Source organism: Ovis canadensis, chromosome 3, assembly GCF_042477335.2.
Source record: "Ovis canadensis isolate MfBH-ARS-UI-01 breed Bighorn chromosome 3, ARS-UI_OviCan_v2, whole genome shotgun sequence".
Lineage (NCBI taxonomy): Eukaryota > Metazoa > Chordata > Mammalia > Artiodactyla > Bovidae > Ovis > Ovis canadensis.
This window is the reverse complement of record NC_091247.1, coordinates 223,473,176-223,499,137: the sequence shown is the minus strand read 5'-3', so window position 1 is coordinate 223,499,137 and position 25,962 is coordinate 223,473,176. Positions and strand designations below refer to the sequence as shown.

The following is a 25,962-nucleotide window of genomic DNA, read 5'->3' as shown; positions in this document are numbered from 1 at the left end:
GTTGACATATATCACTGTGTAAATTTAAAGTAAACAGCGTGATGGTTTCGTTTACATATATTCTGAGATGATTACCAAAATAGCTTGAGCAAACATCCATCTTCTCATATGGTACGATAAAAAGTAAGATGAAAAAAGGAAAAAAAAAATCTCATTGTGATGAGAACTCTTAGGATTCACTCTCTTAACAACTCTCCTGTATATCATACAGTGGTGTTAACTATCGTTACCCTGTTGCAGTCGTGGTTATATTTTAGAGAGTCAGTTTTTGTGTGTTTCATCTGTGCTTGCTGGTAGCTGGTGCATTGGATTAACGTTTTGTAAACAGTGTTTACCCTCTGTATATATTAACTCTGCTTAAGCTGTGAAAGTGGTGATAAATTGGGGAGGATGTTGTTGTTTTAGAAACATGGTATAGAAAAACATCAGCTGATGAATGTGGCAGTCAGAATGAGATAACTGAATAAATCTTTTAAAATCATAAAATCAGGAACGAGACAGGGATGCTCCCACTCGGCACTTTATTCAACACAGCATTGGCAATCTTAGCCACAGTAATCAGACAAGAAAAAGAAATAAAAGGAATCTGAATCGGAAAGGAAGAAGTAAAACTGTCACTGTTTGCAAATGACATGATACTGTGCATAGAAAATCCTAAAGATGCCATCAGAAAACTATTGAAGCTCATCAGTGAGTTTGGTAAAGGTTTTGTATATAAAATTAATATAGAGAAATCTTACATTTATATACAAGATATACACTAACAGTGAAGTATCAGAAGTGAAAGAAGCAAGTATTTTTACCATCACATCAAAAAGAATGAAATACCAAGGAATGAACCTGCCTAAGGTGGTAAAAGACCTGTCCTCAGAAAACTATAAGATACTGTTGATAGAAGTTGAAGACGACAAACACATGGAAAGAGATACCATGTTCTTGGATTGGAAGAATTAATATTGTTAAAATGACCATACTACCAACGTATAGTTTCAGTGCAATCCATATCAAATTATCAGTGGCATTTTTCACTGAACTAGAATGCATAGTTAAAAAATCTGTATGGAAACACAAAAGACCCCAAATAGCAAAACAGTCCTGGGAAAGAAAGAACAGAGCTGGAGGAATCGCAATCATATTCCTTGTCTTCAGGCTGTACTACAAAGCTACAGTACACAGAGCAGACACATGGATCAGTGGGACAGAATGTAAAGCCCAGAAATAAACGCATGCACTTCTGGTCGATTAGTCTGTGATAGAGGAGGCAAGAATGTACCGTGGTGCTGAGAGAGCTGGATAGCTTCATGTAAAAGAGTGAAATTAGAATGTTCTCTAACATCTTATACAAAAATAAACTCAGAATAGATTAAAAACATAAATGTAAGACTGAAAGCCTTAGAACTGACTCCTAGAAGAAAACATAGGTAGACCACCTTGACACAAATCATAGCAATATATTTTTGAATCTGTCTCCTCGAGCAAAGGAAATAGAAGCAAAAATAAACAGATAGGACCTAATTAAGCTTAAAAGCTTTTGCACAGCAAAGGGAACCATTCACAAAACGAAAAGACTACTGACTGAATGGGAGAGAATATTTGCAAATGATGTGACTGATAAGAGGTTAGTATCCAAATTCTACAAAAAGTTAATACAACTCAACATTAAAAAAAAAAAAGTAAACCCAACTTTAAAATGGGCAGAAGACCTGGATAGACATTTTCCCAAAGATGCAGATGGCCAACAGGTACATGAAAAGATGCTCAACATTGCTAATCATCAGGGAACTGCAAATCAAAACCGCAGTGAAATGTCACCTCACACCGGTCAGAATGGCTGTCCTCAAAAAGAACACAAGTGACATATTGATGAGAATGTGGAAAAAAGGGAATCCTCGGGAACTGATCAAAATTGGTGAGTTTTTGTGTAGCCATTTCAGTATTGAAGATGTAAGAAAAACAGCAGCACTTTTGGCATATTATGCTTTATTATTTCAAGAAAGGTAAAAACACAACTGAAACACAAAAAAGAGTTTGGAGTAAAAGGTGAGGTTAAAAACGAAACTGAAAAGGTGAAAATGCCACTGAAACAAACAAAAAAAAGTGTATGGAGAAGGTACTGTGGCTGACCGAACATGTCAGAGTGGCTTGCAAAGTTTCATGCTAGAGATACCTTGCTGGACGATGCTTCACCATCAATCATGTAGGCCAGCTGAAGTTGTTGATAGCTATCAAATCAAGACATTAATTGAGAACAGTCAGCATTTCCACATGACCTACTCCAAATACCCAAATCAAGGTTTAAAAATCATCTGCACCCGCTTGGTTATGGTAATCATTTTGATGTTTGGGTTCCATGTAAGTTAAGCGAGAAAAACCTTGACTTTTTGCGTGCGATTTTCTACTGAAGCGTAATGAAAATGTTCTGGTTTTAAAACATATTTTGATGGGCAATGAAAAGTGGATGCTGTACAATAATGTGGAATGGAAGAGATCATGGAGCAAATGAAATGAGCCACACCCAGAGTTGGTCTTCATCCAGAGAAAGTGCTATCATGTATATGGTGGGACTGGAAGGGAGTCCTCTATTATGAGCTCCTTTTGGAAAAGGGGACAGTTAATTCTAACATACTGCTCCCAGTTAGACCAACTGAAGGCAACATTTGATGAAAAGCATCCAGAATTATTCAACAGAAAACCCATAATCTTCAACGGATAATACAAGACTGCATGTTTCTTTGATGACCAGGCAGAAACTGTTGCAGCTTGGCTGAGAGATTATGATTCATCTGTCTTATTCACCAGACATTGCACCTTCAGATTTCCATTTGTTTCCATCTTTACAAAATTCTTCTATGGAAAAGCTTTCAGTTCCCTGAAAGATGGTAAAAGGCACCTGGAACAGTTCTTTGCTCAAACAGATGAAAAGTTTTGGGGATATGGAATTATGAAGTTGCCTGGAAAATGGCAGAAGGTAGTGGAACAAAGTGGTGAATATGTTGTCCAGTAAAGTTCTTGGTGAAAATGACAAATGTATCTTTTGTTTTTACTTAAAAACTGAAGGAACCTTTTGGCCAATCCAGTACTTTAACATAGTCAGACATTTCCCATATCAGAGAATATTGTATTTGTTTTGTTTCTTTCTCTTTTGCTATTACAAGCTTGTTTCAGTAAATGTCCTTTTTACATATGTTTTGTTTTTATTTCTGTGGTGCCTATTTTTAGGAGTGGGACTGATGAGTTAAAGAGAATATGTATTTTTAAGTTCCATAAATGCCATATTCAAATTGTTTTTTAGAAGACTATAACGCTTCCCATTCCACTGATCCTGTATGAGAGTACCATTTTCCCGACCTCTCTGCTCGACATAGGTATTATAAATCCATAAACGTTTTTGACTCGTCTAATGATTATGATGTGATAGTTTGTTGTTAATTTGTGTGTGCATGCTAAGTCACTTCAGTTGTGTCCAACTCTCTGCAACCCCATGGACTGTAGCCTGCCAGGCTCCTCTGTCTTTGGAATTTTCCAGGCAAGAATACTGAAGTGGGTTGCCATGCCCTCCTCCAGGGGATCTTCTTGACCCAGGAATCAAACCCACATCTCTTACGTCTCCTGTATTGGCAGGTGGGCTCTTTACCACTGCACCATCGTGGAACTTTGGTGTTAATTCAGTCTCTTTCCAATCAGGACTTTAGTTAGGATTCTTAACAGGTTTGCTGAGTAAGCCACATGAAAGCCCAGCTTCTCTGGACACTGCAGCCACGTCCTGAGATGCCAGTGACATGTGGATTGTGAGGGACCAGGGGATGAATACAGTAGTTTGTTAACAGTAGAAAGTTGGGCTTTTGGATTCTAAGATGTGTTAATGTGAAAATGTTGCATAACACTGGGTTTTGCTGGGACATATGTCTTTATGTGAGTACAAAACCTTCTTCCTCAAATCCTTGACAAATTACCTCACAGCAGAGATTGTTTTTCTAGGGAAGTTTAGCACATGACTGAGCAACTGAATTGAACTGAAGCAGGTCACATTTGAGAAGGGACTGTATTTTATGTACAATATTTTATCAGGGAATTAATGTCATAGTGTAGTAAAATTTATATTATGAATAATCTTTTTAGTTTTATAATTAATCGTTTTGACAGTAATGATAAGTACCATGTATTGACTGCCTCCCTTATAGTAGGCACTTTAAATGGTCACCTCATTTAACTCCAACAGCAGTACTTCAAGTTAAGTAAAATTTTGCCTTAGGTTAAACTGGAACCTAGCTAGAAACTAAACTGGAACCTAGCTGATAAGTGCTAGAGCTCAGGGCTGTACCTTCAACTTAAGAACTCCTAACTATTAAAACCATGCAGTCTCTTGATTAGATACAGTGTGAAAGAGCTTGGATAAGACTCATGAATAATTTTTTAAACTGTATTTTAACATAAATACAGACCACCGCAGTCTAGACCTTATCACTACCAGGGGCTAATTTGAGTTTGACCTTTTACCACTTGCCTTTGTCTGGGATCTGGCAGCTATGACAACATTGCTAAGGGTTCAGTAATTAGTGAGCGTCTGGTTGAAAGATAGTGGGTTAGATGCTGTGGGTATTTGATAATGTTTACTGAGTATGGAGAAGCTCTATAGTCAGCAAAAACAAGATCGGGAGCTGACTGTGGCTCAGATCATGAACTCCTTATTGCCAAATTCAGACTTAAATTGAAGAAAGTGGGGAAACCACTAGACCATTCAGGTATGACCTAAATCAAATCCCTTATGACTATACAGTGGAAGTGAGAAATATATTTAAGGGACTAGATTTGATAGAGTGCCTGATGAACTGTGGGCGGAGGTTTGTGACATTGTACAGGAGACAGGAATCAAGACCATCCCCAGGAAAAAGAAATGCAAAAAGGCAAAATGGCTGTCTGAGGAGGCCTTACAAATAGCTGTGAAAAGAAAAGAAGTGAAAAGCAAAGAAGAAAAGGAAAGATACACCCATTTGAATGCAGAGTTCCAAAGAATAGCAAGGAGAGATAAGAAAGCCTTCCTCAGCAATCAGTGCAAAAAATAGAGGAAAACAATAGAATGGGAAAGACTAGAGATCTCTTCAAGAAAATTAGACACCAAGGGAGCATTTCATGCAAAGATGGGCTCAATAAAGGACAGAAATGGTGAGGACCTAACAGAAGCAGAAGATATTAAGAGGTGGCAAGAATACACAGAAGAACTATACAAAAAAGATCTTCACAACCAAGATAATCATGATGGTGTGATCACTCAAACTCACCTAGAGCCAGACATCCTGGAATGTGAAGTCAAGTGGGCCTTAGGAAGCATCACTACGAACAAAACTAGTGGAGGTGATGGAATTCCAGTTGAGCTATTTCAGATCCTAAAAGATGATGCTGTCAAAGTGCTACACTCAATATGTCAGCAAATTTGGAAAACTCAGCAGTGGCCACAGGACTGGAAAAGGTCAGTTTTCATTCCAATCCCAAAGAAAGGCAATGCCAAAGAATGCCCAAACTACTGCACAATTGCACTCATCTCACATGCTAGTAAAGTAATGCTCAAAATTCTCCAAGCCAGGCTTCAGCGATACGTGAACCGTGAACTTCCAGATGTTCAAGCTGGTTTTCGAAAAGGCAGAGGAACCAGAGATCAAATTGTCAACATCTGCTGGATCATCGAAAAAGCAAGAAAATTCCAGAAAAACATCTATTTCTGTTTTATTGACTATGCTAATGCCTTTGACTGTATGGATCACAATAAACTGGAAAATTCTGAGAGATAGGAATACCAGACCACCTGACCTGCCTCTTGAGAAATCTGTATGCAGGTCAGGAAGCAACAGTTAGAACTGGACATGGAACAACAGACTGGTTCCAAATAGGAAAAGGAGAATGTCAAGGCTGTATATTGTTACCCTGCTTATTTAACTTATATGCAGAGTACATCATGAGAAATGCTGGGCTGGAGGAAGCACAAGCTGGAATCAAGATTGCCAGGAGAAATATCAATAACCTCAGATACTCAGATGACACCACTGTTACAGCAGAAAGTGAAGAAGAACTAAAGAGCCTCTTGATGAAAGTGAAAGAGGAGAGTGAAAAAGTTGGCTTAAAGTGCAACATTCAGAAAACTAAGAACATGGCATCCAGTCCCATCACTTCATGGCAAATAGATGGGGAAACAGTGGAAACAGTGGCTGACTTTATTTTTTTTTGTGCTCCAAAATCACAGCAGATGGTGATTTGCAGCCATGAAATTAAAAGACACTTACTCCTTGGAAGGAAAGTTATGACCAACCTAGATAGCATATTAAAAAGCAGAGACGTTACTTTGTCAACAAAGGTCCGTCTAGTCAAGGCTTATGATTTTTCCAGTAGTCATGTATGGATTTGAGAGTTGGTACTATAAAGAAAGCTGAACGCCAAAGAATTGATGCTTTTGAACTGCGATGTTGGAGAAGACGTCTAAGAGTCCCTTGGACTGCAAGGAGATCCGGCCAGTCCATCCTAAAGGAGATCAGCCCTGGGTGTTCAATGGAAGGACTGATGTTGAAGCTTAAACTCCAATACATTGGCCACCTGATACAAAGAACTGACTCATTGGAAAAGACCCTGATGCTGGGAAAGATTGAGGGCAGGAGGAGAAGGGGATGACAGAGGATGAGATGGTTGGATGGCATCACTGACTCAATGGACATGGGTTTGGGTAGACTCTGGCAGTTGGTGATGGACAGGGAGGCCTGGTATGCTGCAGTTCATGGGGTCAGAAACAGTCGGACACTACTGAGCGACTGAACTGAACTGAGTATCTGTTGGATAGAGCCCTGTTTTATTTTATGGCAAAATAAAATAATCAAGATGCTAATCCTTTTCAACAAAGAGTTAACATTCAGCTCAAGATAGACTTGGTCATTATACTACAAAATAAGAGAAAATATTATGCTTATCCTTATAAGAACGTGCAGCAGGTGGAGTGAGCGGAGCTTTCAGAAGATAATTAAGGAAGGTTTCTTGCAATAGGTAAGTTTTGAGCCATGGTTTTAAGACAATGCACGTGAATAGTTGGCACATCTGAGTTTCCTAGAAGATCGTATAATCAAGAGTCTACTTCAACTTGGAATATTTCATAATTTTAAAGAGTGTCCCTTATCGCATATCTTGAGATTCTAAATTGAAGATTCTGTTTGATCAAACCCTTTGCTAGGTTCTCACTTAATTAAGTGACTATGTTGCTATGCCTCTCTTTATCATTTTGATTGCTTGAATTTGTGGGTATGAAGTTTATTATAAGACCTGGATGCAGAAAATAATTTTTAGTTCTCTGTTGCTTTTCATAAAAATGTAAGGTTTAGAGGAAATTTTAATTTTTCTTTGCCATTCACTTAGTTTTACTAATCAGAAAAGTCACTATTTCCTTTTTTAAGTCTAATTTTAAAAGACCTATTTCTTAATAAGTCATGCGTGTGAATAATGTTATAATATATGTTCGTTTGTTGTTGTTTAGTTGCTAAGTCGGGTCTGACTCTCTGGGATCCTGTGGACTGTAGCTCACCCTGCTCCTCTGTCCATGGGATTTCTCAGGCAAGAATACAGAAGCGGGTTTCCATTTCCTTCTCCAGGGAGTCTTTCCAACCCAGGGATCAAACCTGAATCTGCTTTGTTGGCAGGTGGATTCTTTACCACTGAGCCACCTGGGAAGCGCATGTCCCTATGCATGCAAACCAAAAAAGTGAAGCCCTTCTGTAAATATTTAAGAACACTCTTTAGCAAATACATTCTTTTAACAGAAACAACAGGAGAAAGTTACTGTTTTCGGAAAGGCTGTTGTATTGATACATTGGCCTGGCTTCTGACCAGATGCAGCATTTATCCTGAAATTATCTGAGAATTTGAGACCTAAGAAATTGGAGGAATCTAGGTTAATTTTTTTTAAATTACAAAGCAAGTGGTGGTCAATTTTTAATTTTTAAAATTAATTTTTAATTATAGAACAGTATAATAGTTGTTTTCTTAAAATAACAAAGTTGTACAGAGAAGCCCCAATCCAGTTTCGAACTTTCTTAACCATGTATCTTTAAAGCTGTGAAATTAATTGCATGCATCTACATGCTAAGTCACTTCAGTCGTGTCTGACTCTGAAACCCCATGTACGGTAGCCTGCCAGGCTCCTCTGTCCATGGGATTCTCTAGGCAAGAATACTGGAGTGGGTTGCCGTTTCCTTCTCTAGGGAATCTTCCAGACCCAGGGACTAAAGCTGCATCTCTTTTGTCTCCTGCATTGGCAGGGGGGCTCTTTATTAGTTAGTTAGTTCAGTTGCTTAGTTGTTTCCGACTCTTTGTGACCCCATAGACTGCAGCATGCCAGGCTTCACTGTCCATCACCAACTTCTGGAGCTTGCTCAAACTCATGCCCGTTGAGTCGGTGATACCATCCAACTATCTCATCCTCTGTTGTCCCCTTCTCCTCCCGCCTTCAATTTTTCCCAGCATCAGGGTCTTTTCAAGGAGTCAGTTCTTCCCAACAGGTGGCCAGTGTATTGGAGTTTAAGCTTCAACATCAGTCTTTCCAGTGAATATTCAGGACTTATTTCCTTTAGGATGGACTGAAAGGGACTCTCAAGAGTCTTCTCCAACACCACAGTTCAAAAGCATCAATTCTTTGGCGTTCAGCTTTCTTTATAGTTCAACTCTCACATCCATACATGACTACTGGAAAAACCATAGCCTTGACTAGATGGACCTTTGTTGGCAAAGTAATGTCTCTGCTTTTTAATATGCTATCTAGGTTGGTCATAGCTTTTCTTCTAAGGAGCAAGCGTCTTTTAATTTCATGGCTGCAGCCACCATCTGCAGTGACTTTGGAGCTCAAGAAAATAACGTCTGTCAATGTCAGGGGACTAAGATCCTGCATGTTACAGGGGATGGCAATAAATAGGTAAATAAACTCAGTATCTTAAAGGGCTAAAGCTTCTTCCAGCTAGCACGTTACAGACACCATGTAGTTCAGTGGCTGCCCTGTGTGTACTGTCCTCAGATTGGGTCTCGTGTGTGTCTGTATCGACTAGAGAATTGATGTCTGTGACAGAAAACATGTCACCCTGGTGAGTGAGTGGCCACCGAGCACCCTGAATCCCAGGGAAAATGTCTGGAATTGCAGAAGAATTAACATGCAGTATACTTTTGCTTCAGTGGAGAAAAGTGAAGGGAGGTAACTTTGCGCTTGAGGAGTTCTAGCAGCTTTTGACTTTGAAAAATATGAAGAATCAGAGACATATGATAAGAATCAAAGGCAATGAAGTAATGAGAAGGAGCCAGCAGAACTGTAGTTTGACATCAGCTGATAGGCTTTCCCGTGGAACTGTGCACGCCAGTTTATCATATGGGCGGCTCGTTTGGCTGGTGGCATCTGGGCTGCTGAGGAAGAGCAGATGGTAGTATGCTATAGGCTAGCAGAGACTCTTGGATTCCTTGCCTCATTGGCTCAGCACCCCACTACCTAAAGGGAAGAACCTGCCTTTGTGGTTTCTTTAGGCTCGTCTTGCTGATACACAGCGCAGCCTGGAGACCTTGAAGCTGAACGGAGCACGGTGGGGATGTCAGTGGTTCTGAAGCTTCTCTAGCTGCTGCCTTCCCTGTGCCCTAATGACAGGAGAAGCCTGGAGGAAACTAGCTGCAGAAAGAGGGTCCTCTGTAGCATGAGGCGGGCAGAAAGATCCCAGGGTTCCCTGGAAGGGTGACAGTTAGCTCCAGAGCACTGTCTGTATAAAGAAGACTGTAAACCACTAAAGAGAGAAAGAGGCATAAAAGTGCGGTACTCTTTCTGTTTATAAATGTAGACTTTTACTTCCGTTTAAAAAAAAATGTAAACGGTACTTGAAATTCTTCTGTTTGGGCTGAAGTATCACTGCCTGGTTTCACTGAAGAGGGAAATTTAAGGAGGAAGGTTTAAATAAAATCCTTTGGGCCTTACAGTCTGGGGTCCCAAGGGAAGACAGTTTCTTTTTGTGTTGTACAAAGTCATTTGTAAAAACTAAACATTTTAAAAAAGATGGTTAAAACATTTTTGAGTATGTGATTGTAGGAAGGTTGCAGCCTCTTATTTTTTCCCTTGAGAAGCATGTGTGCCTTTCTCCTCAAGGCGTCATCGCTCAGAGGCACATGCAGTTAGAAAACTCTTCTGTCTCGGCCTTTCTGCTTCAGAAAGTGGCGCTCGTGGCCCCGGTCAGCCTGCTCCCCAGCGGCGTGCCGACTGCTTATCCATGCTCTTCGTTGTCTCTATCTTTGCATGACTCAGTGTTAGTCAGAGTCCAAACGAAGGGATCCCAGGGGAGATTGTGACTGGCTCCCTTTTTTGGGTGATAGCTTTCATTTAATTTACTCGGTCATGTAATGTAGGCAGATATTAACAGTTTGAGAAATCCTAAAGGAATGTCAGTTCCAAGCACAACATCTTTGTAAGAAAACAGTTGTGAATTCACTAAAATGTGAATTTAGTTAAACAGATTTTTATACCTTGTTCTCCCTATTTTCTGCTCAGAGTAATTTTGTCTCTTTAATGGGAGATCGTGGGCTGCCCTAACAGTGGAAGACTGAAGTTGAACAACAGTGAAAAGAACCATTTGCTGAACATTTTCTGTGCCTGTGGCATACTGATTGTTGATTGATTGTCTCACTAAATTCACCCTAAAACCATATGAATTTGGTGATGTAATCCCCATTTTCAGGAGGGATGAAAGCTCAGAGACGTTAAGTGACTTACTCAAAGCCAGACTGGTGGTAGGTGGTAAAAGCCAGAGTTTGAGCAAAGATCTGTCTGGTTTCCAAGTGCAAAGCTCTCAGCCTCCCGTCACATTGCCGCTATCACGCTTCAGAGGGTAGAGAATCTCAGCAGATCTCGGACAGAAGGAAAAGCAGCCTGGTTCTCTGGCCTGCTTTGGTGGTTCATTTGCTTACTCTCTGTGTCTCCCCTTCTTCCCCAGCACCTAGCATGAGTATATCGCATACTCAATAAATATTTACTGAAAGAACAAGTGTGTACAGTTAACCATGGAAAATGGAAGTGAATGGACATTTTTGTAAAATTTTTGCAACTGTATGCTCTATTTGTAAGTATAGTAAAGTACATCTTAGACTAATATTTATCAGGTTTATTCATGGCACATGCAGATATTTGAATAAGAATACAGCATTTACAGTTCTGTATGATCTTCGGAGATTATCATCAGCCTGACCTCTCATTTCCCTCCCCCTCACCATCCTCCCCACTGCTAGTCTTGATTCTCTTTTATTTCACACTGCTGTTAGATTGCCCTTTCCTTCTCTCTCTCCTCCATTGCCCAAGAAATTATTGTCACATCTTTGCTTTTGTACTCCCTTTGATTGCAATTCCTTTCCACATCTTTTTGGTTTGACTTTAAAAACAAAACAAAGCAGAACATTCAGGTCTTGGCTTGCGTGTCTTCTCTGAGTCCTTCCAACCTAATTAGTTCCCCTCTTTATGTTCCTGTCAGAGCACTTGTCGTGCTGATGATTGTAGAACTGGGTACACGTCTGTCTGTTTCTTTGAACAACCTGTATTGTAAGCTCCATGAGGGGAGTGCATAGAATGTTTTTACGTCTGTGTCATGGTGCCTGGTTCCTGGTAGGCAGATAGTAAATATGGAATGAAAAATAAACAAACGGTGTAGCTGGCACAGTTCCCCCATACATCTTATGGAGCCATTCCACTTTAGAGATGGAGCCTCTCAGCTCCAGCCCCTCCCGTTTAGAGATGAGGAGGATGCCCTGCAGTCCTACAGCTAAGTAAGTAATGATTAGCTGCACAGCTGAAACCAGAGCTCCCGAGTTCCAGCCCAGTGTCCTTTCTTTCTTTGGATTTTTTTGCTTTTTATAAAGACAGTAGTTGTTTAATGTGGAAAATTTAGAAGACACAGATAAACAAAAGGGAAAAGTAGAAAATAAACACATCCTATTCCCACCACCATCCAGGCGTGTTTATCTGTGTGTTCTATAACTATGCGATGACAGCAGCTTGCATTTGCCGAATCTCGTGTTTAGAACAGGCACTGTCATAAGTGCTTTGTAGGTATTTCATCATCTATGATGGCACCCCTATGGGATGAATACTGTTATCCCCATTTTCCAGATGAGGAAATAAGGTGTACAGATGTTATCTCAACGTCATACAGCTGGAAAGTGGTAGAGAGAGACAAGATTTAAACCCAAGCAGTCTAGCTCTAGAGCTTATATTAACTATGATTCCATTCTGCCTCTATGCATATTATTTCATAATCTTTTTTTTTTTAACTGAGATCAGTGTATATACAGTAATGGGCATCCTTTCTAGGAGTATAGTTTAGTACATCTTGGTAAAAGGCAAGCAACAACCACAACCAAGAGATAGACTGTTTCCATCAAAAATACTCCCAACTTCTGGCAACCACTGATCTTATTTCTGCCCTTACAGTTTTGCCTTTTCTTGAATTTCATATGAATGTGTGGTCATTTAATGTGTGGCCCTTTGTGTTTGTCTTGTCTCACTTAGCATAGTGCTTTTCAGGTTCATGTATACTGTTGTCTATACTAGTAGTTCAGGGATTTTTAAAAAAATCACTGAATAATATTTCATTGTATGGATATACCACAATTTTTATTCTGTTCACAAGTTAAAGGACATTTGGATTTTTTTTCCCCCTAGTTTATGGCAATAAAATAAAACTGCTCTGAATATTCATGTACAGCTCTTTATGTGGTCATGTGTCTTCATTTCCCTTTGTTTAAATACTCAGGAATGAGATTACTGGGTTGTATAAGTTTAACTTTCCAAAGTGACATTATCATTTTGCATTCTACCCAGTGTCTGAGAGTCCCGGTTGCTCCCCATCCTAGCCAGCAAATTATTTCATCAGTAGTATTTGTATTCTGATGCGGGCTACAGTCCATGGGGTTGCAAAGAGTCAGACATGATTGAGCAACTTAACACTTTCACTTTTTCATTAGCCAAATAATTCTCTTCGCATAGTCTTGTTGGGAAAAGTTGTTGCTTAAATTAAGGATTTCTGATATTTTTTTCTTTTTCATTTCCCATTTTCTTTCCTTTCCATTTTACAAATGTTTATTGATCATCCTGCTATGCAAGGGGGTGGATGAGGATGAGTGAGTCTACTCAGAGCCCTCCAGTGGAGCCTCCATGGAGGCTATGCACGTGATGGTGATGCCGTAGATTATTAAATGATTCTTAGACTTCACCTGTTTTCCTATTGGAACAAAGTGCTCTGCATGGAGGTTTTTGCTTCTATGTCTCTACCCTGTATGCCTTGCACAGCTTTCAAGTGCTTATGAACCTTGTGAGGGGAGGAATATAGTGCCACATGGGGCACCAGCTGTGCCGCCAGCCTTTCACCACCACCTGCTTCAGGTGGAAATGCCAGGGAGTATCATGGTGGCAGCTGCTGCTATAATGAGCTGGGTAGGTTTTTCAGCTCGCTCTGTTAGTACAGTCGCCCCATGTGCCTCCTCAGTGACTTGCATGATGGGACTGTGACATCTAAGGAGCAAAATCAAATGGTGAGAGAAATTGAGGCCGACGAGGAAAGAGTGTGGATCTTACCTGTGGATCTCGGATTCAGGGCTGCCACTGTTGTTGCAATGCACCGTCTCTGACATCAGTCAGCTTCTTAAGAGGCTTTATTTTCTTTCTAAATGAGCAAGTCAAGTATGTCTTGAGCTGTATCTTTTTTTGGAGATTTTTATCAGCAAAATACTTTGCTAAGAAATGTGTCTGTCCACTCATTTCGTTCATTCATTGGGCACCTTTACTAGCTAACCGTTGTTTGTGGTTCCCTTCTTAGTGTTGTGATATGGCTTGTTTCAAAGTAAATTCTGAGTTTTTCTCTTAGTATCTTCCCCTCCTCCCAATTTGATATCTTTCATCTATAAACATTTTAAAAGCAAATGTCAAGTGAAATAAAATAGTATTATAGCTCCTTGTTCCACTTTGGTGCCAACTTTGCACAAGAAAGGAGGGAGGTGGAGGAGAGAAGAGAGAACTCGGTCATGTGATGCTGCTTGTCTGGCAGAAGCGTTTTGGTTCTGAGCAGAGAAACCAACTGTTTACTATTTTGGGTGAATGAGGTTGGTTGGTTGCTACGAGCATTTTCTCTCAGGGAACCCTCCTGTCTTCCAGCTCTACACGTCGAAATCATCCCAGTGCTGCTTTTTGGCATTTGGGCAGAGGAGGGAGGTGCCTGTGTCGAGGCCCAGTGCTGACAGGAAGAAATGTTTTCCAGGAGACTTACTGATTCTGACCTTCCGCTGTCACTGCCTTTTAATGCCACACTCCCTAAGTAAACTTGGGATCTGGCTGTTCTTGCAGCCCCGAGGGCTGCAGAAATGAAGTACCCACTTTAACTAAAAGAGCCATGCTAATCAGATCTACTGCACATAATAAATGGACTCTTTAAAGAGCGAGGGCAGGAGGATGAGCTTGCTGCAACACTGGCCTTTGGAGTCTCACCTCTCCTGCAGCGTGCTGGAGGAGAGGGCCAGGATCTATCAGCCCACCTGCAGGATCCTGCCGCTCCCATGGATTGTCCTGAAGCCTGGGAAGGACAGCTGCTCAGCCATGTGCCTGGCGCCTTATCACAGTTTACGGGAAGGTTGGCGTATTTGTCCCTTGGGGATTTGCATGTGTTTTTCGTCTTCTCCTCTGTTTACTGCCGTCTTTTTTATCCCTCCCTGTTTCTCTATAGCCATGTACACTTTGACTGTGGATGGTTTGTTCTTTGGATGGTTTTTATTGAAGCTTATTGAGCACTTAGCAGATAGACAACTGAGCAGGCCCTGTAGGGTGTGTTTCATGACCTGATGGGACAGTGTTTAGGATGTTTCACTTTATTACTCCTTTCTTTCCACCCGTGCAGAGCTCATGTATCAAATTGAGATTATGGAAGAAGGAAGAAAAGTCTTTTCTTTAGTAAGGTGGGATTCTTCCCATGTGTGTAGATCAAACACGGTGTTTTTATTAGTAAAACATAACACTGGCCATGAGTACTATACTAATCAATAGGAGCTGTTGATGATGACTTCAGTTTTTCTGTTAAGTACTGAAAGCAGATAGATAACCTCTAAGAGTTTGTAACACTAAGACACCATAATTTAAAATAACACTTGAAAGGTTTTTATTTGTATTGCATGTTAGTTGGTTAGGGTGAACAGTTTGAACTAGGCTTACAGTCTTTTTAGTAATTGCAGAATTAGAATCATATCCAAGTCTATGGAAGATACCAGGAAACTATTTATAAGGGAACACCCATAAGGAGTTTTCCTTGAGACCATCTCTTAGAGTTCTGGGGGGAAAAAATACTGAAACTGCTGGAAAAAAATCTTTCAGAGGGTTTCTGGGTTATGAAAAATAGGAGGATACAGACTTGATCCAAATTCTATCAAATGTGGATGGAAAAGAATTATTAACATTTACCCTCTCCTAGCTTCGAAATCTTCTATTATCCATTATCAGAATTTAAATACAATCTCTAGTATTGGTCACATAAATTCTGCTTCTCTAAAAACTTGGATATCACTTTTGAATTTTTGAGATTTCTTTGGGACTTTACCAACATTGGATAGGATGAGCATGTGGCATCACAATGAATGAGTTCATTGAAGAGGACATGAGTGTTCATTGGTGCCCGGTTTGCAAAGAGAATACTTTAAAAAACTGGTTGAGAGGCAGTTGATTTCTCTTTGAATATCTAGATGTGTTCTGGACTAATGTCGAGGGAACACCATGGCAACATTAGTGGGAAGACTGAGAGGCAGAGACGATATGACTCAGGACTTAAGACTTTGTGCTGCTGTGCTGACTTTTTATATTCCAGGGGACTGTGGCGTTTTAGATGCCCAGTCTGATCATTAAGAACATCTTTAAATGCAGGAGTATATAGGAAATAGAAATACAGAGTTCTTTTCATAAGTAGGGTCAGAATGGTAGTGTTAGACAACTGTCCTAAGCAATTGACTGTATGTTTTTCTGGCTTTAAACCACATGTAAGACCTCCCCTCCTTGGGGCGCCTTATATGGTTGCTGTGATTGTACATATGTGGTAGACTTAGCCTGTTCTCCCTTTTTTCTCCAAAATGCTCAGCAAAGTGCATTTGTACACGTGTGTATTTGTGTTCAGTTGTGTCTAATTCATTGAGACCCCATGAACTGTGGCACACCAGGCTTCTCTGTCCATGGAATTTTCCAGGCAAGAATGAATACTGGAGTGGGTTGCCATTTTATACTCCAGCGATCTTCATCGGACCTGTATCTCCTGCATCGGCAGGCAGACTCTATACCACCGAGCCACCTGGGAAGCCCAGGATTTATTCATAGAAGGTGGCTGATGTGCGTTAGCTGAGGCTGTTAAGGTTATTGTGCACTAGAGGGCAGTATCATGCCCATAAGCAAAATGCAGTGGTTGTCCCAAAGTGATAGATTTTGAGCACTCTGTCCTAGTTCAGTTTTATTCAATCTCATATTAATAATTATAGCCTTCAGAAGGAACTCACATCTTTTAATTGTCAGTGATATTAACCTTTTCACATAATTGTCTTGAATTAGATTCAAAACATGATGTCCGGAAGATCCCCTGGAGAAGGAAATGGCAACCCACTCCAGTATTCTTGCCTGGGAAATCCCATGAACTGAGGAGCCTGGCGGGCTATCGTCCATGAGGTCACAAAAGAGTCGGATGTGACTTCGTGACTAAACAACAGCAACAGTGATGCTGGAGCAGGAGACTGGTGTGATTCTTACTGGAAAGAAGCGTAGTACAGCTAAGAAACAGCTGGCCAAGGCATTAGGTGTCAGAGATTACTTCCTTGAGGGCAGAAGCCTCTTTATGGTAGACAGCTAGAGCTCGACCCTGAGCCAGTAGTCAAGAACCTCAGGTTCTTGGTTTGATCTTGCCAGTGAGGAGCTTGGCTAAATGACTCTAAGCTTGGCAGACCAGTTTCTTTCATTGTGTACTGAGTATAATATCGGCTCTCCCAACTGATAAGATTGTATGTGTGAAAGTAGCTTTGTAAAGTATTATATAAACGTATTGGGTTATTTTCCTTCTTAATTCCTACCTTTTACCAAGACATGTACATAGTAAGTGTTGATTATATTTATGACGTTAATTTTTTACATTTTATGTAAAGCATTTACTCTGTTAAAGGTGGCTGAGAGAGATATCGATGCAATTACTCCCACCTAGAATGCACACACTGAGAAGTGATTATTGTCACAATAGTTTGGTTAAAATATATCCTGTCTTGTGATATTATGCAGCTTTAAAATTGGGCTTCCCTGGTGGCTCAGCTGTAAAGAATCTGCCTGCCAATGCAGGAGACATAAGTTCAATCTCTGGCTGAGGAAGATCCCCTGGAGAAAAAAAAATAGCAACCCATTCTGGTATTCTTGTCTGGGAAATCCCATGAATAGAGGAGCCTGGCAGGCTCCAATCCATGGGGTCACAAGAGTCAGACAGGACTTAGCAACTAAACAGTAGCAACCACAAGCCTTAAAATGAACTATATGTGGTGTATGTGTGTGTAAACTATGTATACATATAGTTTAGATTCTTTCTCAGTCTCCTCTGCAATGGATTTATCTTTGTGTGTCTTCTACCCTTCTTAATACTTAAAATATTCAGAATGAGTCAACTATTCTGAGTTTTTTAAAAAAAAACAACTCATTATAGAAAACCAGGTTTTGGAAATATGTATTAGGATATGTTCTTACAAGGTTTATGGGTTAGAAAAGGAGCAGTCGATTCTTGAAGGAGGATAGGGTAGTAGTTGCTTTTTGCTGAGAACAGCCATCAGCCTGGAGCCTTCTCCAGTAAATCATTAATTAGCTGCATCAAATAAAATGTTCAGCTGAAGTTCACGCAATCTCACAGTTACTAAACACTCTTGCCAAAGAGAGTTGCAGTCCTAATATCTGCAATCGAATCACTTCCTGTTCAGGCTTGCAGGTGGGGGAAGCTGTCTGAAACGGCCGTCCTGTAAGATCAGTTATAAAGAGCATGCCTTGGTGAGAGCGGCCTTAGTGATGTGAAGCGACAGTCTAGCAAGTGGGGGGCTGGAGAGGCTACCCCAGGATCCCGGACTAACCAGAATTTGAGGTATAGATCAGGATATGCAAGCCTACTCCTGTGGGGCCACCTAATGAAAGCTCTTCTGGGGCATTCAGATATGTGCTGAGCACACTCGGGCACAGGGCCAGGCAGATGGCACATTCCTGCACCGACCTTCGGAGGCCTGCCAGGCTCCAAAGCTAGCGTTGGAGGCGTGGCTCTGCTCTGGAAGTGGACAGCCTGAGGGCCTGCATTTCATCCAGTGTCTGGTCCTCCCCGGGACTTGGTTGGACTTGGTTTGGTCTCCGAGTCGACCTAGGGCTTGGCACATACACTCATTCCCTTGCCCCTGCTCCATCGTGGAGTTGATTCTCATTGTCCGCACAGCCCCAGAACTGCCTCACATCCTCTAGTGATTCCTCCAGACTGGGGGTGACCCAGGTTAGCCTTAGTGATGCTGCAGCTCCCCCTAGCCCTCCCCCAGCCTGTCCTCATTGACCCGCATTTTTAGGTTTGACTAAACTTTCCATCGAGAATAGGTGGGGCTCAAGTGAGGCTGCAGTCACCCGTCCCTTTATTTTGCTTTGGTGCATCCCTTGGACTGTATAAAGGAAATTCGGGTGTGATACACAACTTGGGCTTCACCTTACCCCCTCCCCCGCCCTTTTCCTGTTGCCCTTTTGATTTGTTTTAATCTGATACTGAGCCTCTCCTCCCCCCAGTCACTCACCAGTGGAGTCTCCGAAGCTATTTCTGTCGGTTTAATGATCCCCAGCTGTTGCTGTAGTTCTGGTTGCTTTCATGCCCCAGAGAGGCAGAAGAGCCGGAGACAGAGGGGTCTTGCTTGTGTATCACACACTGTGTCAAACATGTCAAATGCACTTTTCTGAAACAGCTACAAGGAGACTTCTTAGGGAGGGGTGTTATTAATACTGGGATGATTTGAAAGTGCAGGAGGAAGGAAGCTATAAGCTGATATCCGGGATAATTTAAAAATAAGCTTTCTGCTAAAAGGCGTGGCACCCTCTGCATCACTCAGAATCATGCTAGAAGGTGCGGTGTGTGCTCACTGGGTGATCGGTTGGCCACTTTGCATTCTACTTCCATTTTAGCTTTGGAGCTGCCCTGTCCCCTCTCATCCATGGTGTATGTTGAAGAGCCAAACTTCTAAATTAAAAGGAGGTTTCTGGGATGGGAAAACAGAAATCATTCCTGAAGTGGCCAGAAGGCATTGATTTCAGTTCTGCTTTAACTTAATGCAGGTTTGTTTCGTAAAATTCTGTGTAAAACCTGCAGTAATGAAACGCTCCACTTGCAAACCTGGCCACAGAAGCTTCAGGAAATAGAGTGACAGTTCTCCTAACAACCTGACCGCCCTTAGAGTTGCTTACACATTTACTTCTGTGATGTCTTTACTAAGTAAACCTGGGGGGATGGGGCATGGGAAAACCCTGCAGTAGATAGACGGGCTACTGGATTTTAATAGACTGGCTTTTCTGATCTTGAGGATTTTAACTCTTCCAACAGTTTTACCTGATAGAGTTGTAGCTTTCACACCTTGTATACTACATGAAATTTAATTTTATGGATCTAGTTCTTCTGCAGAAAAGAATTTTGCTGGTGTTGTTCAGTCGCCCAGTTGTGTCCTACTCTTTGTGACCCCAGGGACTGCAGCACGCCATGAGGGGCCTACCTGCCCCTCAGTTCAGTTCAGTTCAGTCGCTCAGTCGTGTCTGACTCTTTGCATCTCCCAAAGTTTGCCCAGCTCCGTGTGCACTGCATCAGTGACGCCATCCAGCCATCTCATCCTGTAACACCCTCTTCTCCTTCTGCCCTCAATCTTGCCCACATCAGGGACTTTTCCAGTGAGTTGGGTATTTGCATCAGGTGACCAAGTACTTGAGCTTCAGCTTTAGCGTCAGTCCTTCCAATGAGTATCCAGGGTTGATTTCCCTTAAGATTGATGGCTGCCTTTATCTCAGTCATGATTATCCTATCATGTTGTGTGTTTTCAAATCCATATTATAAAGATACGGAAGGAATAAATGCTCTAATATAGTTTAAAGAGAAAACTTTTTGGGCTCACTTCTGGCTTGCTGTGGAAGAACTACCCTGTTGGAAGTTTTGAATCTGTTCACCTGTCACCTGCCCACAGCAAAGTTGGGTGCAGAATGTCAGCACCAGTTACACAGGGCACGCATGCTCAGTCGCTTAAGTCATGTCCAGCTCTTTGTGACCCCATGGACTGCAGCCCGCCAGGCTCCTCTGTCCATGGGATTCTCCAGGCAAGAATACTGGAGTAGGTTGCCAAGCCCTCCTCCTCCAGGGGGAATCTTCCCGACCCAGGGATCGAACCCACGTCTCCTGCACTATAGGCAGGTTCCTTACCACTGAGCCACCTGGGAAGCCCCCACCAGTTATATGGCAGGGAAATAGCGAGTGAGATTTGAAGCGGCCCGTATTTCCTGGGTGAACGTGCAGAACTGACGTGACGGGAAAAGTGCTGTCCCTGGTGCCTTTAGTGTTGGAAGGGCTTGTTCAGATGGCCCTGCCAGTCGAAAGGAAGCACACTCCCAGTTTATCTCCATCCTTTCAGACGGGTGGCGCAAGTACACGTTATTCCCAGGTCTTCCGTGATGGGTTGTTTGAGCACTCTCCTCCGGCAAGAGACTGAAGACATTGAAGTGGCTGGCAGTTTGCAATCTGTCTGCTGCAGTTAGAAAAGATCACTTCAGGAGTGTGATGAGCAACTAACCAAAATGAAATGGTGAGCCTCAGGTTTTTGAGGACATGGGAGTTTAATTTATTTGCTTCTGCTGCTGCTAAGTCACTTCAGTCGTGTCTGACTCTGTGTGACCCCGTAGACGGCAGCACATGAGGCTCTGCCGTCCCTGGGATTCTCCAGACAAGAACACTGGAGTGGGTTGCCATTTCCTTCTCCAATGCATGAAAGTGAAAAGTGAAAGTGAAGTCGCTCAGTCGTGTCCGACCCTCAGCGGCCCCATGGACTGCAGCCTTCCAGGCTCCTCCACCCATAGGATTTTCCAGGCAAGAGTACTGGAGTGGGGTGCCATTGCCTTCTCCGATTTATTTGCTTACTTATGTGTAATTATTAGTATTTTTGCCATGACTCTGGCATTAAATATGATGTAATAGAAAAGGCACAGACTTTGGGATCAGACCAACTTGTGTTTGAACTCTGGCTCTACCTCTTACTAGCTGTGCAAACAGTAATTAACCTCTTTGAACCTCTTCTTCTTCATCTATGAAATAGAGGCAGTACATACCTTGAGTAGCTGCCGAGATTGAATGAGTCCCTGTAGTAGGGTGTCCAGCTCAGTGACTGCATAGTAAAGTTCAGCGTGTTCAACTCATCTCTTAAGTCTCAGTTTGTTTCTCAAGACAAGTCTTTTCTAACTCTGGTGCCTTTGCATTCGCTATTTTTGTTGCCTGGAATACTCTTGTCTCCAGATCTTTTCATGGTTTCTCGTATTATCTAGGTTTCTGCATCTGTCTCCTCAGAAGGGCCTTGCCTGTGAACTCAGTATAAAATGACCACCCAGCCCCCTCTCCTTCCTCTTACTCTACTGTATTTTTCTTCATATAATGCACCACCATAAGTTATCTAACGTATTTACTATGTTTTCCACAGTAGAGCATATACTGTGTGAGGGCAGGGATGCCGTCTGTCCCTATTACTGCCATATTACCTGACACGATGCCTAGCGTATCGTAGGTTCATGATAAAAATATTAGTTTGATCAATGAATGAGTGAATCAACCCAGAACCTCCCTAGTACCAGGAAAGAGCCCCTGGCAGGTTGCAGAGAGGTAATTGTACCAGGAAGCAGGTGCTCTCTGCCTGTTCAGCATGGATGTTCTCGCATCTGAGCTCCAAGTGGAAAGTGGGCCTGTGGAGTTCTCTGGGATCTTACCAGACTGCCTCCCGCCTCTGGGAGGAGCCCCTTTGAATAACCTTTATAGGTGACCACTGTTGTCTATAGTCTCTGTTACCGTTGGAATTTGAATAGAGGGAGCCTCTTCAATTCTGGAGTTCTGAAATGCCATGTGCCACTAGCTGACATCACCTGGACTTTCCCCTGGTTCATAAGAATATAGATCATTTTTTTCCAGTCACATCATTCAGATAACACTATTAATACAGTGTCATTTTTAAAAGTGTGGAACTAATGTGTTTTGTGGAAGAAGAGAAGCACAATATATAATAGTGGTTATGAGCTCAGGTTGTCGATTGAGATAGAGCTGGGTTCCAGTTTCTGCTCTCTACCCTTTACCTACCCTCTGACCTTGGGTAATTGCTTAATTTCCCTAAGGTTCAATCTCCTCATCTACAAATAGTATAATTATATCATCTTCCGCATAGCTTTGTTTCAGGAATTAAATAAGATGATGCATGCGTGTTTTCACCATTTTGTAAGTATTATTGTACAGTACAGAGCTCTTTTATTTTTCATACTTCAGTAGTTCAAGTTAAATTTTCACAAGCTTATCTTTTGTAAATTACCAGATTTACCAACCCAGGAGAATACCTCATCACTGCCTGTCTCTCTGCTGGTATTCAGATTAAATAGAAGATATTTATCTTTTTTTGATAATGTTATTTCTGATTTCTAAAGCAGATTATTTGAGAGATAATTTAACTCGTTCACACATTGTTTAGAGAGATGAGAGAGACATTTGTGGGATTTTGAAAGGGTTGAATGAGCATATCAATAAAATAGTGACTTTGGTATGTGTAATTTTTAAAGAATTAGGTATTCCTGTCTTCAAGTCTTCAATGTTACATTATTGTTTATTGTGTTTGTTTATGCCGCAAATCATTTTATAATTTGAATTTACTAGACTATTACTTGTTACAACTAATCATTTATAGAAATTAGTAACTTCTTTCTGTCTAACACATGGGAGCACTTCAGTTTGAAAAACCTGACTCTGGATATGTTTTCATAATTGATTCATACATCTTTCTGAAAGGAGAATCAAAGTCATAGGTTTCCAAAATAAACTTTTTGTTTTGGAATAATTTTGCGCTTTCAAAAAGGTTGCACAGATAGAATAGGGAGCTCTCGTATGCCATTCACTGGCTGCCCCAAATGTTAGCATCTTGCATACCTGTGGTACATTTGTCAAAACTAAGATTAACATTGGTTACACTGCTAAGTAAACTCCACGCTTTATTTAGATCTCATTTGTTTTCCCACTCGTCTCCTTTTTCTGTTCCAGGATCCAGTCTAGGATACCGCAGTGCATTTGGCCATATGAGTTTTAGATGGTGGATCAGTAGGATCTCAGAGAGAATCAACTTTTCCTTCTCTTGCCTCTACTTCCTCCTTTTTGTCTTTACTCCGGATCTGACTTTTAGCGGGTCCTTCTTTCTCTGGCAACAAATAAAGGGACCCTTCTGGGTCCGTTAACCACTGTTTTGGTACTGACAGCTCAGAATTCCAGGCGCGTGCTTTGAACACTTACTGTACATTTAATTTTGTTAATGAACGAATGCTGATTCTGCTGCCTTTCTCTGTTTCTCGCTCTTTATGCACGCCAGGCCGTCTGGAGTCAGAGAACAGAGCGTGCTTCTTCACTCACTGCATGTCCCAGAACTGCCTTCCAGAAGCCTTCCAGAAGGAAGCAGTTCTCCCCTCCTCTTCCCTCTCCCCCTTCCCCCTGCCCCACACAACTTGGGGTGATTTTAAACAAGGAGGTTTTTATATAAGGCCCTTTTACTCTGCAAAGTAGAGCTTCTCTCTGGGGGTATGGTACCAGGTTACACTTCCAGCAGTTCTTGCTCCTGTCCAAGAGAAAAGCTATCTGATGTAAAGACCTCTAGTGAGACATTTATAGTCTGTGATACAGTTTTACAAAGAACTTTTCACATACATGAGATTTTTTGGAACTTCAAAGGGCAGGAGTTATTTTACCGAATTGTATTACAGGGAGAAAAATTGAGTCTAAAAGAAATCAAGTGACTTGATTAGGTAGCAGCAGAGCCAGGACTGGAACCCCTGCCTTCCCATTCTTCCATGTTTTGGGTCTACCCTTAAAGGTTAGTACTCTTTAAAATACTACTGTTTACATTAAAAGCAAAGGCCAGATATACATTTTTAGTGCCATGTACACTATACTAGGCTTCCCTGGTGGCGCAGATGGTAAAGAATCTGCCCGCAATGTAGGAGACCTGGGTTCGATCCTTGGGTCAGGAAGATCCTCTGGAGAAGGAAATGGCAACCCACTCCAGTACCCTTGCCTGGAAAATCCCATGGTTGGAGGAGCCTTGTATGCCACAGTCCATGGGGTCGCAAAGAGTCAGACACGACTGAGCGACTTCACTCACACTGTGCTAACTATGCAGGCTGGTATTCCAAGTTGAATGAAGAAAATCATGAAATGGTCTAGAAAGCCTGAAAAATTCTGTATAAGGAGCAGGAGAAGAAAACATTGCAGGGATACTGTAGGACGGGGCAGAAATTGAGAGGCAGGACGCAGAGAGGCAGGGGGAAGCAGTGAGGCGCAGAGGGCTCCCCCTGTCCTTTCATCTCTGTAGCATCTTCAGGAAGGACTTAGGAGAGACTGCAGTAAATAGGGGCCCACAGGAATGGCACTTTTGGGAATGGTATCAGAAAATTACTTGAAACATCAGTCCAGGCTAATCATGAGGATGAAATATTCATAAGGCCCAAACAGGTTCGCTTGTCCTACCCCACACAGAAAGGCTCTAGCTGCTCTTTCTCTGTGACTTCCAGAGTAGGGTAGCATCACCTTTGTACTCCGTAGCCCCTACAAGTACATAACTATTTGAGTTTTTAAGAAACTGGCACTTCCTTTTTTATTATTTATGCACATGTGTATCGCACATGAGACCGAATGTCTTGGAATTTGTCAGGGGCCTGGTAGTAGGGCATGTGTACTGGCTAAAGGTGCATTTTCTGGTGACTTAAGTAAAAATCTATATTACAGACATCAATATCTTTCTCATTGCATTGTAATTATTCACTTTTGAGTCCATTTTTTCCCCCATTAGACTTAAGATTCCTCGAACATGAGAACCATGTCTGTATTTCTAGCACCCAGCCCTAGCTTTGAGAGTACAAAAAACTGTTTGAATGCATGAATTGAATAGGGGACCCATCAAACCACTTGGTTGGGATGTGGTATCTGAGTAATATTTTCTTTGAAAATACTCTTCAGTCTTATACGCACCTATTTGATGGTTATTGCCCTCAAACAGCCACTGAAGGCAGAGACTCTGTCTAGTGGCTACTTTATCCCCCGAGCAAGCTCAGTGTCTGGCACAGGCAGTAGGTCCTCAGATTTCTTGAGTGAACGCCAAGGAAAGTTTTGACAAGGAGCTGAGGAATAACTGAATAAGGCATGAATATGAAGTACACAGGCATGCCCACCAACTAGTGTGTGAGCGCTCAAGCAGGTAAGTAGATGCATGTAAAGTGGATAAATGAAACTGTCTTAACTTACTTTAAGACAGCTTACCCTGAGGCCTCTGTTCCTCACGGAGTGTTAGCATCTTAGATAATTGACTGTCACCGTGAAGAGGAGAGGTGAAACGTTAGTCATCACGAATATGAAAGAAGTAACTGTGGATTCCAGAGTCTGACCCCTTCATTCTTTATTCTCTCTTATGAAATGCTAACCACAACTTGTGCTTATGTATGTGCAGTTTGATGTCTTGTTTCCCACTGGACTGAAAGCTTAATGTGAGCAGAGACCATGGTTGTCTCCAGCCTACTAACACAGACCCTAACATGTTTATTTAGTAAATATGTTAGATAAGTGGATGAGAGAGTGCATGGAGGAGACCTCTTTGCTCATCCTC

At 41.7% G+C, this 25,962-nt stretch overlaps 1 protein-coding gene and 1 long non-coding RNA gene across 5 annotated transcripts in view; one reads left to right on the top strand and one right to left on the bottom strand.

Moving 5' to 3' along the window:
* MRTFA (myocardin related transcription factor A) overlaps positions 1-25,962 on the top strand; it is a 202,637-nt gene that overhangs the window by 126,170 nt on the left and 50,505 nt on the right. The window contains exon 1 of one of the 4 annotated variants that reach the window (XM_069586060.2): positions 14,385-14,660. The exons of the other annotated variants lie outside the window; for them this stretch is intronic. Within the exon in view, the coding sequence (XP_069442161.1) occupies positions 14,453-14,660 (208 nt within the window). The 5' untranslated portion in view covers positions 14,385-14,452. Of the gene's footprint in view, positions 1-14,384; positions 14,661-25,962 lie in introns of those variants that run through there. 4 annotated transcript variants of the gene reach the window in all.
* LOC138437937 (uncharacterized) lies at positions 17,741-19,052 on the bottom strand. The gene is made up of 2 exons (XR_011256210.1): positions 18,844-19,052; positions 17,741-18,039 (listed from the first exon to the last, which is right to left on the bottom strand). It is a non-coding gene; the product is annotated as an uncharacterized lncRNA (long non-coding RNA).